At 40.8% G+C, this 17,783-nt stretch overlaps 1 protein-coding gene across 1 annotated transcript in view; it reads left to right on the forward strand.

Moving 5' to 3' along the window:
- ADCY1 (adenylate cyclase 1) overlaps positions 1-17,783 on the forward strand; it is a 148,271-nt gene that overhangs the window by 46,062 nt on the left and 84,426 nt on the right. Inside the window, exon 4 of the mRNA XM_079149904.1 lies at positions 2,786-2,897. Within this exon, the coding sequence (XP_079006030.1) occupies positions 2,786-2,897 (112 nt within the window). The remainder of the gene's footprint in view (positions 1-2,785; positions 2,898-17,783) is intronic.

Consider the following 17,783-nt stretch of genomic DNA (forward strand, 5'->3'; position numbering starts at 1 on the left):
TGTTTTAGTTAAAAAATGAAATAGAATTTCCAAAATTGAAAAATATAGTAACTGATATGAAAAATTCACTAAAGGGTCTCCATAATCAGTCTTGAGCAGGCAGAAAAAGAATCAGTGAACTTGAAGATAAGTCCTTTGAGATTTTCCAATCAGAAGAACAATGAAAAAGGGATTAAGAATATGAAGAGAAACTCAGAACTGTGAGACACCCTCAGGCATATTAACACATGCATAGTAAGCCCCAGAGAAAAGGAAAAAAGACAAAAGGGCAGGAAGAATGTTTGAAGAAATAATGGCCAAAAATGTCCCCAATTTTTTTGGAAAACATTAACACACACAAGAAGCTCAGTGCACTCAAGGTGAATGAACTCAAGGAGATCCCCAGCAAGACACATTATGATCAAATGGAAATAAACTAAAGATGCAGAGACAATCTTTAAAGCAGCACAAGAGAAATGACAGTTCACTTATAAGTAAGATTAATTGCTGAGTTCTCATCAGAAACCAGGGAGGCTAGAAGGCAGTGGGATGACAGTGAGAAACTGAAATGAAAAGTTCCAGCAAAACTCACAGGAGCAGTATCTGCTCTTCTCTCCACCTGGAATCCTGCCTACTCATTGTCTATGCATCACCCTCCTCCCACCCCCAAAACTCACCTGACCCACCCTAGGTAACAATACTCACAACTCCATGCCTGTCTCCCCAGCTTCAGTTTTCACTATAGTTAAACTGGCCACCTTTGGCATACTTTATATGTCCCCTCCTTCAGTGGAAGGGAATTCTTCCAAGGACAGTTATGTTTGTTTGAATCTTTTGTTTACTACCAAGTTCCAAGCATCTAAAACATTGTCAGTACATCTGGCCCACAATACATACTTGTCAAATGAGCAAGTGAATGAATGAATGAATGATGATACTTAAAAATCATTATAAATGATTGTAAACAGTGATGGAGCTATTACTAGATGTAAGGTGGCCTCTTATTTTACTCCCATTTTACAGATGAAAGGATGGACATGATGAAAGTTTGCATAAGTTGCCTGGGGCCCCTTGCTGTTAGCTGGTAGAGCTGGACAGTCCTTCTAGAGTAGAGCTGTGAGCCCCTTCTTTGCTTTCCTTCTTTTCTTCTTCTTCTGATGATGATGATTATTATTATTATTTGCAGTGCTGGAGGTTGACCCCAGGGCCTTGAACGTGCTAGGCAAATGCTCTATCACTGAGCTATACCCCCAGCCCTTTTTATTTTTTTTTAAATTTTGAGACACAGGGTCTTAGCTGGATGCAGTAGCACATGCCTGTAATCCCAGTGGCTCAGGAGGCTGAGGCAGGAGGATCTTGAGTTTAAAGCTATCCTCAGCAAAAGCGAGGCACTAAGCAACTCAGTGAGACCCTATCTCTAAATAAAATACAAAGTAGGACTGGGATGTGGCTCTGTGGTTGAGTGTCCCTGAGTTCAATCCCTGATACTGCCCCCCGTCCCAAAAATGCCCAGGTTGGCTTGCACTTATGATCCTGCTTCAGCCTCCGGAGTAGCTGGGATTACAGGTGTGCATCATCACATCCAGTTTAGCTGGGCTGGTTCCTCTTTGGTGATACTCTCTGTTGTCCACAAAAATGCTTGTTTTCTTTTACTTGACATTTATGGCTTCCATAGAGGGATGCTGGGAGGGAGTGGTATAGGTTCAGGAAGTCCAAAAGTTAGAGAAAACCAAGAACAATTTATACATTGAATAGTGGTTGCAGCCATGTTTTTAGACATATCTTAAAATGTAATGTTTCCAAGACAAACATTTTTTTCTTCATTTCTCAAATACTCTGCAGAGAGCATGTTTTAATTTTATAAGAAAATACCTGGGTATGGTGGCACATGCCTATAACCCCAGAAATTTGGAAGGCTGAGGTGGAAGTTTCAGGAGTTTAAAGGCCATCCTGGGTAAGCCAGTGAGACCAGTCAATCAATCAATAAATGAAAGAAGGAAGAAAGGAAGGAAATCCTAGAAAACATCTTTTTAACCCATTTTTGTCCCATCATCCCAGATGTGGAACACATATAAAAACTTAAGTTGAGCAACAAACATACTACTTGTAGTAACTTTGAAATAATTTTTGAATATTTATTGTGTTTGCAGAATTGACGACTTGGGACCTAATGGGTTAGTCTTTCCTACCAACTGTAGGGAAATAGTTCTGCCCTGTGGGTGGACACTGAGTTCTTGAGGCTGACTCGGGTTCTGTAATAAATAAGACATTATGTGGAGAATTTCACATAAGGGTGTGGCATCTCTGTAGAATAATTTAGTGATCTGTCCCCTTTGATTGTGAGGCTCTAACACCTGACCCAGGGCCTCAGTCACATGTGTCCAGCTCATAGCGGAAGGGGAAAAAAAGGTTGTGGTGTGGAGGGGCCCACACATTTCTTAAAAGCTCACTACCTTAGTTCAGTGCTTCTAGCCACCACCTAGTCACATGGCTTCCCTGAAAGGGGGCAGGTCTAATGGACAGTGTGTAGTGGGAGAGGTTGGCATGGGGGCTTGGCAAGCTCTGAATGACCCAGCAGCTAAACTCCCTCTGGGACCAAGAGGAAAGTCCTGCAGCTGCTCTGAGCCTCAGTCTTCTTGCCTCGAAAATGGGAACAGGGAGACCTTTATTTCCAGCTTGCATGGAGGAGTAAATGAGGTGATTTATTCTAAAGTGGTTTGTGGGTGGAAATGTCTATTCAACTTTGAAAGTCATTATTTTCCAAGTGACTGAGAGAAGGTGGCCCTGGCACCCCTTTCTCTTGCAGCATCCTGTTTGCCGACATTGTGGGCTTCACAGGCTTGGCATCCCAGTGCACGGCCCAGGAGCTGGTGAAACTGCTCAATGAACTCTTTGGCAAGTTCGATGAGTTAGCCACGGTAAGCTCAGCGTTTTCCTTTGTTCAGGTTAAATCAGAATGGCTTCTGTGCTTGGTGATTCCCTGTACCTAGAATGTGAACTGGACTGAGTGCCAAGTCATTCATCACCAACAAGGTGGTAAATCATTGTGTTTTGAGCCTCACTGTTCATTGATTCCTCTCCTTGGACCTGCATGTGCCAGATAAGTGCACATGGCACAAACTCTGCCAGTGTACCTTCCAAATGGGTCTTCCAGAAAGAGACTGTGTCCTGCAGGCCATACCCAGGCACAGGGCTGCTTTTTGCCATTCCCACTGGCAACAGAACCAGTGGCCACAACCCCTTGTTCATGGCTGTGTCTCTGTTGACGTTAGGCTTGCCATTCTTCTGGGGCTGAGTCTGCCAATGGACATGCTGGGTTTGGGCAGCAGCCACCTTTGCCCTCAATAGGCTGCATGCTGGAGTGGAACAGGTCATAACTGGCACCAAGTCCTGCTGAAGGCACAGCTAAGGCCCTGCTAACAGCTTCGGCTTGAAATGCTGTGCTTGGATGCTGAGAACAGTAAACCCACGGAGCTTCCATGTGTGCCAGTAATTCCCTGGGCCACCACAGCCCCCTGTGGGAGTCTAGTTGGTGGACTCAGGAGCCCTTTGCATTTGTGGTACTCAGCCACATTGACCAGCAGGCTCTGAGGGGCTACCAGAGTCTTCCCCTCACCCTGGAACATGTTGGTTTTTAGAGCAGAGAGAGAGTATGTGGGGCTGGAGTCCAAGCTGCAGAAACTGACAGACCATCCCAGCCCTCAGGAGGGCACATTTGCTGAGTGGGATGCCCTTCATTTTTCTCTACTGCCCAGGGGAATGTTTGGGATAAATTGCACTGCTCACAGCAGTAATCAGATCAGGGCTAAGAATGCGCCCTGTTACTCTGTAGTGGAAATCCTCTTCTAGCTCTTTCATCTGGCAAATCCTCCCTGATACTGATTCCTAGCCTATGCAGACCTGGCCTGCTTCTGCAGGAAGACTGACCACAGCCAAGGAAGGCTCCTCTCTCAATGGGACAAAGGAAGCAGAGGGCAGTGGTGGGATGCCCAGGTGTGAGACTTGCTGGGGCACTAGCCATCTGGGCTTCCTTGGACCCCAGACCCTCACCATCCCTGTCCTTTGAGGAGCAGGAGGAGCTCATGGGATGGAGCCAAATTCCCATTCTCTTTTGATCAGCCTCCTTCCATGTGGGGGAGGGGGCGCTGAGGTCAGTGGATTGGGAGAGAGCAGTCAACTCCAGGGAAAATCAGTACCTTTCTCAATTGGGAGAAAGAGGTGCTGTTTACCCAATGGAACCGCCAGGAAAGGGCCTAGCTGGGGCTGGCAGAGTGGCAGCAGAGTTGAGAACCTCTGAGCATGGTATAGGCTGGGTGAAGAGCCCCAGTGGGCAGGGCGTGGCGAGGTGATAGTCACATGGGACTGAGGCTGCTGAACTTGCTATACCTGGATGATTCAGTTTTGGGGTCTGACTGTGTGTGTGGGAGTAAACCTGGGCATGTGCTGTAGACATCTGGGATAGGGAGAGAGCTTAAGAGGGGTGGGAGGGAGTGGCCCTGGGAACTTTGGACCCTGCAATCTTTTGGGGGTTCCTGTGGAGAGCAAAGGTCCTGAGGTCCAATCCTAAAGTTGTTGTCTACATTCCTAATGGACTGGTTAGATGAGCCCTTTCTCCTAAGGTACTCATTGGTATGCTGGGACAGGGTGCTGTGGAACCCTATTTGGGAAAGGCTGTGTCCTCCTTCCTGAGGGGGAAAGGAAAATGATGGCTCTCCATCTGGAAAGGACACTTTGTGGCTGAAACGATGTTTTTGCCTGGCTTGGGGGCTGCCTGTCTATAGCTCTGTCTGACTATCTACTGGCCTCGTTCCCAACTGTGGCTGTATCTATCTTCCCACAAGCTTCCCCATCTTTCTGGGCAAGTCCCAGAGCTCTTCCTTTCTATCTGTTGCATAGGATTTCTGGCTGCCATGAAGGAGGTGTGGTGAGATATGCCCAGTGTGTGCCTTATTGCCCGGGGTGGAGCTCTAGCTCCTGTCTTTTAGTCAAAGAGCACATTTTGTCCAGATGCTAAGGGGTGGCTATAGCTTCATCCTTATGGAATCTTCTAGATGGAGTGTTCCACTTAGCCCTGCCAGGGCTTTCTTTACTTTTATTTGCTTTTTTTTTTCTTCTTCTTCTTTTCTCTCCTGATCTGATCTTGTACTGCCAATGGGAGGGGCTGGGTCATTTCTGTATTGTGTCTGAAAAATCTTTGCCCAAAGTGCTATTACTGTGTGTTTTTTTCTCAAAGCCACTGTGGCAGATTACCACCCAACTTGGTGGCTTGAAACAACAGAAATTTGTTTTCTCAGTTTGGGAGGTCTGCAATCAGTACTGCTTGCCTCAGATCAAGATGTCGATAGATGTCGCACATGGTGGTGCACACCTGTAATCCCAGTAACTTGGGAGGCTGAAACAGGAGGATGGCAAGTTCAAGGCCAGCAACTTAGTGATACCTTATCTTGAAGTAAAAAAGAGGGGGAGGATTCTGGAGATGTAGCTCAATGATAGAGCGTCCCTAGATTCAATCTCTAGTACCAATAAATATATAAATACATAAAAAGGATGTTGGCAGTGTCATCCTCCCCACCAACAGAGACTCTGTCCCTTACTGCTTATATCTTCTCTTGGCTTCTGCAGTTCCTTGGCTTGTGCCATATCTCTCCAGTCTCCTTTGTCTTCACATTGCTGCTTCTCCCCTGCTTCTCTTCCTCCTTCTCTTCCTCTTCCCTTCTTTTTTTCTTCTCTCTGTTGCTTTTTCTTTGCAATAGGTTTCCTCCTGCCTTCCTCTTATCAGACTACGTGTCATTGTACCCAGGGCCCATCTGCATGATCCAGGATGGTCTTCCCATTTCAGGATCCTTAATTTAATCATATATGCAGAGATTCCTTTTCTTATTTGTTATATAAAGTAACATTCACAGATTCCAGGGATTTGATCATGGATATCTTTTGGGAGACCATTTTTCAGCCTACCAGTGACTCACTTTTAGTCTTTCCATTGAAAAAAAGGAACTAGCTATGACTATTTCAAGGTGTTAATGTAATGAGAAGTCAAATAGTGGAAAGCAAAAGAACAGCATGAAACACCTAGCATAGTGCTTAGGACAGAGTTAACCTTCAATGAACCACAGTTACTTTCGTTACCAGAAGAACTGTGATCAGAGGGTCAGTGACATTAAAACTGCTTAGGTATTTGAAAACTCAGTGTGAAAAAAATCAGCATCTTCTAACATAAAGCTCATTTTCCTTTAGTCCCATTAAGTTCTTAATTCATAACCAGATAACATTGCTGTTAGAAATGCCCGTTTGTCATCCGGGTCTCTTTTAGAGAATTGTCAAATGACTTTTGTTCTTACTACCTTTGTAATTAAATCATATTCTGTTTTTACTTTGCAAATTTTCACACACTGTGCTATGTGGGAGAAATTCTGCTGTTCACCAGGATGTGCATTTCCAAGCAGGATGCAGACTTTATTGATCAACTTCATACTCCAGCAGAGGAAGACATGTATTTCTTATACACTTGCTTCATAGCGCACACACTGTATTACCAATAAATGGAATACATTAATTCAGTGTTCTCCATCTTATGAGATCTGCACCCAAACTTGAGAATAAACATCATTAACAAAAAGTCCAAGCATTAGATACAGTACTTAGATTCATGGTCAATGAAATGAAAACATGACATAGTACTCATAAATTTTTTTGTGTGTGAATTTTCCACAGCTTTACAAATATATACTGTTTTTAGAAAAATGCACATGGCAAAGATATGCAAATGATTGCAATCATTCGTTTCATTTGCCAACTATCTAAACCCAGCCTGTGTCCCTCCTCATAGTAGGGTTGTTAAATAAATATAAGAAAATTTTTTTGCCTAATCAAGGTCATAAAAATTTTCTCCCATGTTTTCTTTTGGAAGTTTTATCATTTTAGGTTTTACATTTAGGTTTATAATACATTTTGAGTGAATTTTCATGTATAACATGAGGTATGGATTAAAGTTTTTTAATTTTGTTTTTTGCATGTGGATATCTAATTGTTTCAGCAACATTTGCTGAAAAGACTATTATTTCTGCGCTAAATTGTATTTCTAGAACTTTAGAATAAACACTTTTGTTTATATATAGGTGGACCTATTTTTGGATTTTCTTTTCTATTGATCTTTGTGTCAATTTTGACACCAAAGCTACACACTTTGGTCCTATAGCTTTACAACAAATCTCAAGACAGGTCTTGTGAATCCTCCAAGTTTGTTGTTCTTTTTCAAAGTGATTTTTGGCTATTTTAGGTTCATTTCTTTTTTTCTATGAATTTTAGAATGGACGTGTTAGTTTCTAAAACAGAGTCTGACAAAATTTTGTTTGGGATTGTGTTGCATCTACATTATGAATCCAGGGAGACCTGGAATTCCATAAATACAAAAGCTTGTGATTCATGAACATAGTATATCTCTCCATTTTTTAGATCTTATTTAATTTCTTTAAGAAATGTATAGTTTTCAGTGTACAGGTGTTTCATATATTTTATCAAATTTATCTCTAAATAGTTCCTACTTTTTGCTATTATTTAAATGCTTTTGATCTTTAACTTTTAATTTCTAATTTTCTGTTATCAGAATAGTATTAGTTTTGTGTCACTGACCAAAATACCTGACAAAATCAACTTAGATGAGGAGCAGTTTATTTTGGCACACATATTCAGAGGCTTAGTCCGTAGTCAACCAATTCCATTGCTCTGAGCGCAAGGTGAGGTAGAACACCATGGCAGAAGAACATGGTGGAGGAGTGTTGCTTGTGTCATGTAGAACCAAAGAGAGGGGTCAGGGGTCACAGGGCAGATGAACCTTTCCAGGGCACATCTCCAGTGACCCACCTTCTCCCGTCATGTCCCATCTGCCCCCAGTTACCACCAATTACATTCAAACCAGGATGACCTGATAATGTTATAACTCTCACAATCCAATCATTTCTCCTCTGAACCTTTCTACATTAACATAGGAGCTTTTGGGGGATGCCTCATATCCAAACCATAACTTAAAAAAATTGTGTTTTTATTGATTTATTGTTCTATTAAACTCATTAAACTTTATTAAAACTTCATTTTGCAAATGAAGACAGTTTTTCTTCTTTGTTCATCATCTGGTTGCCTTTTATTTGCATTTTCTTATCTTATTTCACTGGCTAGCACCTCTGGTGTAAGTGGCAGGAGCAGAAATTCTTGTCTTGTTCTCTATTCTAGGAGAAAAGCACTGTGTCTTTCATAATTAAGTATGATGCTAGCTGTGGGGGTTTTGTGGATGCTTTTTATCAAGTTGAACAAGTTTCCTTTTATTCCTAGTCTACTGAGAGCTTTTTACCAGAAATGGATGTTGGATTTTTGTCAGTTTTTTTCTTTTGTGTTTATAGGAATGGTCATATGACTTCCCATTTTTAGTATGCTAATGGCATAAATTACATGGATCGATGGTAAGTGACAAAACATTCTTGCATTCCTGGGATAAACCATATTTGGCTTTGATTTGTTAGAATTTTGTTTAGAACTTTTTCCATTTATGTTACTTGAGGATATTAGTCTGTAGCTTTTCTTATTTTGTCTTTACATAGTATCAGTGATCTCAGAGATGGCTTTTGGGTGTGTTTCTTCTTGTTCAGTTTTCTGGGAAAATATTCAGTAGATTTACCAGTAACCCATCTGGGCCTGTATTTTCTTTGGGGAAAAGTTTTTACCTACAAATTCAATTTCTTACCCATTTTTTTTTTTTTTTTAACCCATTTTTTTTTTTTTTCTTTTTCTTGAAAGATTTAGTAGTGGTTTTTGTTTGTTTACTTTTCTATGAAGGAGTTTGTCTACCTACTCTAAGTTGTTAAAATCATTGGAATGACCAGAAGAGTCAGAAGTTATATTCCATTTATGTGTAATATATCAAAATACATTCTACTGTCATGTGTAACTAATTAGGACAAATTAAAAAAAAATCATTGGAATGAAATTGTTCATCATATTTCCTTGTTACTCTTCCACATCTGTAGACTTTGGAGGATGTCACTGCTTTTATTCCTGATTTAGATAATTTGTATCTTCTGGTCATTTTGTCTAGAGGTTTATCAAATTTGTTGATTTTCTTAAAAAATGCTTTTGTTTTCATTGATCTATTCATTGTTCCAACAATTTCATTTCAGCTATTTATTAGTGTGTTTCTTCTTATTTTGAGTTTAATTTGCTTTTAACTTTTTTGTAGTTTCATTAAGATGGAAATGATCATTAATTTGAAGTTTTTTCTTTTAATATGTTTTCAGTGCTATAAACTTCCCCTGAAATGCTACATAATAGCACCAAAATTTCTGCTTTGTTTTTATTGAGTTCAAATGCTTTTTAATTTCTCTCTTGATTTTTTTTTTTTTTTCTTTTTAGACCCATGGGTTATTTAGAGGTATGATGTAGGGATTTTTGAAGATCTTTCTGCTTTTGACTTCTACTTTGATTCTATTATGGTTAGAGAATATATATTTTTTATGATTTGAATTCTCTTAAATTTATGGCCAAGGATATGGTTTCCTTGATAAATGACCCATGTACACTTGAAAATAATGTGTACTCTGCATTTGCAGAATTCTTTTATTAATAATGTATTCTATAAATAGCAGTACTGATATCCTGGCTACTTGTTCTCTCAATTATTGTGAGAGATGTGTCAAAATCTTCAACATAATTGTATGTTCTTCCTTTTGGTTCTGTTTTCTGTTGCTTCATATATTCTTAAGCTTTGTTATTGGATTCTTTATTTAATAACAGGATTGTCATTTCCTCTTGATGTATTCACTTGCGCGTGCGCGCGCGTGTGTGTGTGTGCGTGTGTGTTACTGGGGACTGAATCTAGGGATGCTGTACCAGTCTTCTCTATTTTTAATTTTGAGTCTGTCTCTCACTAAGTTCCCCAGACTGGCTTTGAACTTGTTATCCTTCTGCCTCAGGCTCCCATTTAGCTGGGTTCATAGGTGTACTTGGCTAAGTTGACGTATTAAGAAATGATCCTCTTCATTCTGGTGGTAATCTTTACTTGGCCTGATATAAATATAGCCATTCCAACTTTCTTTTGATTATTGTCAGAAAGTCTGTTTTTTAATCTTTCTGTATCTTTTTATCTGAAGTTTGTTTCTAGTTGGATTTTGCTTTTATTTTTTATCTGATATGACAATTTCTTCCTTTAATTGGGCATTTAGACTCTGCATTATTGATGCATTAGGTCAAAAGCTGTCACCTTGCTATTTACTTTTGATTTGTCCCATCTGTTCTTTATTTCCATTTTTTTTTTTGACTTTTATTGCCCTTTTGTAGATAATTATTGAATGTTTTATGGTTCTGTCTTACCTTTGTCGGCTTATTAGTAGAAAGTGTTTTCATTATTTTCAGCATTGCTGTAGGGTTTTATAGTAAATATTTCAACTTAATAACTTTCCACCATCATGCAGTTTCTATTTACTGTTCAAGCTTATTTACCTTATGAGAAAAAGGATACTTCTGTTTCTGTCCTCTTGTCCTTCATGAAATTGTTGCCATTCACCTTTTTGTGAATTATGTTTTTTGTGTTACTTTGTTAATATTTCTATTTACATAGTTCTTTGTGGAAGAGATTTAAATGATAAGAAGTCTTATCTATTCCTGTAGTTTCCATTTCCCTGGCTATTCATTCATGTGGTCAGTATATCTCTGTGTTGTATTTTTTCTGCCTAGGATATTTCCTTTAACCTGTTTTGTAGTGGCAGTCTGCTGGGGATGAATTCTTCCAGTTTTTGTACTTCAGGAAAGCTCTTTATTTGGCCTTCAGTTTTTGGAGTTTATATCTACTGGTATCATCCTCTAGGTCTGTGGTTTAGTTTTGTGTTGCTTTCTGTAGCACTCTGAGGATGTCGTTCTGTTGTCTTCCCTTATATGCTTTTCTCGTGAACCATCTGCAGTCAGTTCTTGGTTCCTTTGTATGAAATTGGTCCCTTTTCTCTGTCTTCTTTTAATAGTTCATCTTCATCACTGGTTCTAATAAATTTGATTTTGATGTGCCTTGGGGTAGTTTTTCTCATGTTACCTGTGCTTGCAGTACATTGAACTTCTTGCATCTGTAGGTTTAAAATGATATCAGATTTGGAAAAGACAAAAAAATAAATCATCCCTTTCAAACACTTTTTATTTTCCCTCCCTCTTCCTTCAGGGGCACCAGTGCCACCTGTGCTAGGTTCTCTTGAGACTGTCCTATAGCTCATTCATGATCTTTTAAAAAAGAATTTTGGATTCCTTTTCTTTTTCATTTTGAGCTGTGTCTATTTTCTTCTGCAGTGAATAACCTGTCACTCCTAGTCACTGTCATTTCCCACTCAGACACTACGGTTTTTATCTTTAGAAGTTTAACTTGGATCACCTTTTCTCCTTGTTGAGGTAACTGCTAGGAATTTCAAAATTGGAATGACCCCTTTCATGTCATCTTTTTCTGTATCAGTTATCTCTTTTTCCCTTTGTGCCCTGATGGTGTTGTGTATTTTTAAGTGTGTTTTGCTCTAATCTGCATGAGTACTTTTTAGAGGACCTTATGTACTTCCTCATAGCTGTGCTCATTCTGGGTTGCAGTACCTGGCATTGAGACTCAGGGTGGCCCCTGTGAAGTGCCGGCTTGGAAAATCACACACAGCTGTAGTCCAAACACCTTTTCTTTACAGAGGTACCTGCAGGAAGTTAAGTAAACACAGTGCATATTTGCCTTAGTCTTAATAGTAGCTGATGGTTTATTTACCTCCTTAGCCATGGTTGATGGTCACAGATGTGAACAATATTTTTGACCTTTCCCCCATTTATTGGATTCTTGTAAGATTTGCATTGGTTCTTATATGCATGTATATTTGCAAAACTGTCCACACCCCTGTGAAATGATGGAGAAACACCTGTCCTTCTGTTTTAGTCAGATTTTTTGCTGGTGTGATGAGAAAACCTGACAAGAACGGTTTTGGAGGAAGAAAAGTTTGTTTGACGCTTATGATTTCAGAGGTCTCAGTCCATAGATGGCCAGTCTATTGCTCTGGGTCCTAGATGAGCAGAAGGGTGTGGAAAAGAAAAGCAGCTCAGAATATGGCAATAGGAAGCAGAGAGAGTGCTTTTCTCATCAGGGACATGATGTAATCTCCAAAGGCGTACCCACGGTGACCTGCCTCCTCCAGTCATACCCCACCTGCCTACAGTTACCACACAGTTAATACATTTAAATGGATTAATCCACTGATTAAGATTTTTATAACCTGATCATTTCACCTTTAGAACTTTCTTTTTAAATTTATTTGATTTTATTTGTTCTACTTAGTTTTCCTTCATTGTCTCACACAGGAGCATTTGGGGGGGTCCCTCATCTGAACCACGACATTCTTCCTTCTTTCACCTCCACCTGTGGAGGGACAGGGTCCCATCTCTGAATGTCAGTTTTCCTAATAGGAACATGAACTGGTTGGACTAGGGACGTAGTCCCTTCAGCTGCTTCCAGAAGGTGAAGGGACAGTGTGGTGATTCACACTCTGCCATCTGTAGAGAGAAACCGATTTCAATATGGCTTTTTTTTTTTATCAGCTAGGCAACCTGGGGCTCCTCCTGATCCCAGGTCTCATGTGGATGAGAGCAGAGCTCCTTAGTTTTGATCATAACTACCAGAACCCTTCCTGGAGTCTCCCCTGCCCCCATTAACAAGAGCATATTGTAAGTTCTCAGCTCCTGTGTGATGGTTGCCTAGTACAGGTCAGTGGATGGACTCAGACTTGAGATGATATAGCTGGGTGCCCTGATTGATACAGAATTCAAGCAAGGGTTCGTTGGGAAGGATAGCAAGGTCGCACAATTCCATGAAGTATTTCCTTTCCCTGGATTGGCTTTGAGGTCACCCCTAGGTGTGAGTAATAGTGAGGGATGTTCAGGGTCTGCTGATAACCTCTTGAAGTCAATGCTGTCCCCAAACACAGATATACCAGGAGACTTTCTGATCCACAAGGAACTATCACAGAGGATTACTTGAACAAAAATAATGAGTATTTAAGTTAGGACCATTAGCATTCATATAATTTGCTTTAAGAGAAAATAGGGCAATCATGCTGAGTTGAGGAATTCTTCTGCAGGCTAAAATGACATTGGGCTTCCTGACCACAGATGACAAGACAGACACACATGGCTTTATGATACAATCTGGCCATTTTGTTCAATCTTTAATTGCTGAAAGATGACACTTTGATGGCCTGTGTAGTGAGGTTATTGTTTTGCATTTATTTCGTGTTTCCTTTGGATATTTCCAAAAGGAACTCATGCAAGCTGGACTGGGAGCCAGAGCTGTCCCTGTAGGCTCCAGGTCCATAGGGAAGTGTGTTCACATCCATTCTTCTAGTGCCCTCCTGGTCTTTGCCCTCATTGAACCTTTCACTGGCTTCAATTTAAAGGCCACGGGGCAGCCCTAAGTACCCAGCCTCATCATCATTACTTCTCTTGCCTCACTTTCTGTGCCTGCAAATGTGAGGAGAATACTAGAAGGGTCTCCACATCCCCTCCTGCTCTAACACCCTAGTTCTGTGAGCCACTGAACACCTGGCCGACTTAGAACCCTGAAGTGGATTTGTTGATTCGTTGTACTCACTGTTGATGGTGTTCTTGGAGCAAGTTTGTGTGTCATGCACGTTGAGCACAGAGCATGCTGAGCGATGCAGTCTTGGTCTTTACAGACATCTCAGTGCGGGGCACTCTGAGTTTTGTATAAAACCAGGAATTTGCTGAATAAAATGCTTGACACATTATGATCGGAATAGAAATAAAACATCACGAGTGCTGTCCAGAGTGGGAACATGGTGCATTTCCCGGAGAGTTGGTCTTCCAGTAGAGACAGTGGAATAAGGGAGAAAATGGTGCCTTTCATGGGGGACAGTGTTATATAAATTGAGTGGACATAAAGAAGAACATGGCTGAATTGTGATTTGAATGCAGAATCTGATCAGAAAATGGGAGAGATGAGACTGATACCTGGTTTTGGAGATCAGGAACAGGTCCTTATTCCCCAGGTGCTGAAGATTAAACACATCTGACAAACCTGAGGTAAGTGTAGAAAGCAAGGTTTTTTTTTTTTTTTTTTTTAAAGGGAGGGACAGAGGTAGCAGACTTCTCCAAGAAAGAAGGGGGCCCGGAGCTGGGTGCCTGTGAAGTGGGTGTGTTTTGTAGACCCCAGAACCCCCCACCTTCTGTTTCTTCTCTGTGCACTTACCTAAGGGCAGGAAGAGGCAGGAGCACAGGTAATGGCTTGTGTTGGGAAGCACAGTCCTGGAGGTGTTACCAACCCACTGAGCTGGTACGTGTGATTCTGGAGGTTAGCTGTTAGCAACCCAGTGATAACCAGCCATCTTCCTCTCATTGTCTACACTGACTGCCAGGCCTTCTGCCTCCTGCCTCAGTTTGTTGAAGAATGTGACATTTCCTGTCCCCTTAGGCCAGGTGGGACTGCAGGCAGATTGCTTTTGGGCACAGAAAGCATGTGGGGAGTCAGTGCAGTGGGCTCATTTTATAGAATTATTCCCTTAACCTTGTGTTCTCATCACCCTCATCTATTTGTCCCCTTACAAGGCTTGAGTGAGAAGCAGATCAATTAGCTAGGGAGATCCTGCCGGGCACAGCAGGAGATGCATTCACCCCTCAGTCCACCTGCAGGGGAGACAGATGTTCACAGTTGGGTGTGTTCATTCAGAAAACAGGTACTGAGAGCCAGGTGTGGTGATGCACTTGTGTAATCCCAGCTACTCAGGAAGCCCAGGCAGGAGGATCACAAGTTCAAGGGCATTCTGGGCAACTTCATGAGACCTTGTCTCAAAGTGAAATTTAAAAAGGGTTCAGGAAGTAGCTTAGTGATAGAGCACCCCTGGGTTCCATCCCTAGTACTGAAAGAAAACAAAAACAAACAAACAAAAACAACTACTGAGCCCCCCTGTGGCCTGTGCATTTTTCTAGAAGACAGGGATGTAGCATGAACAAGTGAGGCACCAACTCTCCCTTTAAGAGCCTGCCATTGTATTTTTTTAAAATTCTATTTATTTTTATTTTTACAGACTGTATTTTGATTCATTGTACACAAATAGGGTACAACTTATCATTTATATGGTTGTACGCCATGTAGATTCATACCATTTGTGTGATTATACATGTACATGGGGTAATGATGTCTGTCTCATTCCACTCTTTCCTTTCCCCACCCCCCTCATTTCCCTCTACACAATCCAAAGTTCCTCCATTCTTCTCTTACCAGCCCCCTACCCCATTATGTTTTATCATCCGCTATCAGAGGAAACATTCAGCCTTTGGTTTTTTGGGATTGTCCTATTTCATGTACCATGATATTTTCCAACTCCATCCATTAACCTGCAAATGCCATAATTTTATTCTTCTTTATGACTGAATAATATTCCATTGTTTATATATACCACAGTTTCTTTTTCCATTGACCTATTGAAGGGCATCTAGGTTGGTTCCACAATCTAGGTATTGTGAATTGAGCTGCTATAAATATTGACATGAGGCTGCCATTTTATAATGTAACTTCAGCAGTTATTAATTATGGTCAGTCTTGTTTGGTCTTTATCCTGTCTCCTCCTAAATGCTAGATATTATCTCACATCATGTACAAGTCCTTCAGCACATAGCTCTACTATCTGAGAACATTTCAACCAACACCACCACTATTTTCATCTCCAGTCTGGGCTTAGTTTACCCCTTTTCATGTGGCTGCTTTGTTCCTTCAGGATACAAACAAGATGGACACATATCTTGATTGCCCTGTGGGATGTTAACTGATAGAGTGATCGAGTGAGGACACAGAGAGAACAATACCTTTGAAGGAAGTTTATCACTCATAGCAGAATAAGAGAGGCATTCTTTGCCAAGCCAGGCCAGCTGGGAAGAACCACAGCAACCAGCAGGGGCAGAAACAAGGGGCAGCAAACCTCTGAGCATTTATTTTGTTCTCTAGGGAATGAAGGGGTGAGGCAAGCTAGTTTGAATAATGACCTTGGCTATAGGTATGGTCTCTAATTGTCTGGTACTTGGCCCTGAGGCCCTTTGGGAGTGTGACTTGATGTGTGAAAGTTAGGTTAGATAAAAGGGCGTTGGGTCTGTGGATGAGGGCTTGGTTAGTTTGCATGTGAAAGGAGAGTTCTACAGAGCTGTTTGCTGACTCTAGGGATTAGCTAACCTTGGGAGGCCACTCTCTCAGTCTGCAAACCTCCGAGCTGTCAGAGCTTCTGAAAATACAGAAAATAGAAAAATGATTTTTCTTTTTTCTCTCTGAAGTTTTAATGATTTTAGTCCATGAAATAAATTGATATGGGACAGACTTAACAGGAAGAAAAGCGTACGAATATATTAACATGCAGAAACATGAAGGCCACACACCAAGTACAAGACTCAAAGAACAGGACCCAGAGTTAAAGTTCATTATTTTAAGATACAGAAAACAAATAGGGGCTTGAGGCTTTGGGAGATTATGGAAGGGTCAGGGGAGAAAAATGCCCTGAAGGAAGGAGGTCTCATTAGGCAGAGTCTCCAGGTAGCAGTCAGCAGAGGACTTCATGTGATGTCCTACTGTCCCTGCCAGGTGTGAGACCTCCAAACTCTTCTTCCTGTGAAGATGCCTTCCTAGGCAGATGGGGGCTTCAGAGAAGGCCTCTTTACATCTGCTGTTTACTTGTGCTGCAGACAAAATATGTCCTCCCACAGAAAGACAGCTTTTCAAAGCTGTCCTGTGTCCTCAGTTCCTCTGAAAAGCCATCTCAAAATATGCCTTAGAAGTGTATTTTGATGTGGCCTCACATGATTAATACAACCTGTTGCACTTGGTGAATAGGTCAGTGTGTTGTGTTTGTTTTGTTTTGCTATTCCTTTTTCATTCTTCAACAGTTTCCCTCCCTTTTTGGTTCCTCATCCTCTGTGGTTTTATGTTAAGTCCCATAGCCCCTTATCATCTCCTTTGAATTAAAACTGGTACATACCAGAGACTTGACCAAGTAGGTTCTTGGGTCTGCACCCATTCTTGTGTGGCTATGAGCCTTCCATTGCTTCTCCCCAGCAGGGGGCGCCAGAGCTTTTCTCTTCCTGGAGGTTGAGGTTGGTGGATTCAGACTTGGCCAGTGAGATTCACCCCTCACCTGGCTCCATCCACTTTGCACCCAGTGTTCTTACAGCAGCTGCCTTGTAAGCATTGCCAGGATTTCATACTTCATTTGAGTGTGCTTTTTAATTGCATCACTTCTGCGTTTGTTAACTCATAATTTTTGTTTAAAAAAAGAATGTTTGCTCATCAGCTCTTTGATTATTCTCAAAAATAGTAAACGCTTCATTTTTTAAATTGATCCATCAAGTTTTTAAAACAGTGAATCAGAACCTCTTTATGAACTTGTGGATTTTGAAAAATCTGATGTTCTGATCCATTGTCATCTTTTTTACTTTTGGGGTTCTAATTTCCCGTGTTGGCAAGTGGGGGCCTGGCTCAGCTGACTTCAATTTCCTTTGTTTGTTTGTTTTAGACAGTAAATTATTTTATTTATTTTCTTAAAAACAAATCTTTTATTCAGTATGAAACTATTATTTCACAATCAACTGTAACTTGAAATTGCAAAACTTTTTGTAATGTCCATCATATATTTTCTCTCTTATTAATATTTTAAGACAACTATATTTGACAAAGAAATAATCTATTTTTTTCATGCAAAGTAGAAAGATCCTTTAAAAATATCGTCCACATAATGGAGAGATTCCAACAGATACAC

This window comes from Sciurus vulgaris, assembly GCF_902686455.1.
Source record: "Sciurus vulgaris genome assembly, chromosome: 8".
NCBI classification, from domain to species: domain Eukaryota; kingdom Metazoa; phylum Chordata; class Mammalia; order Rodentia; family Sciuridae; genus Sciurus; species Sciurus vulgaris.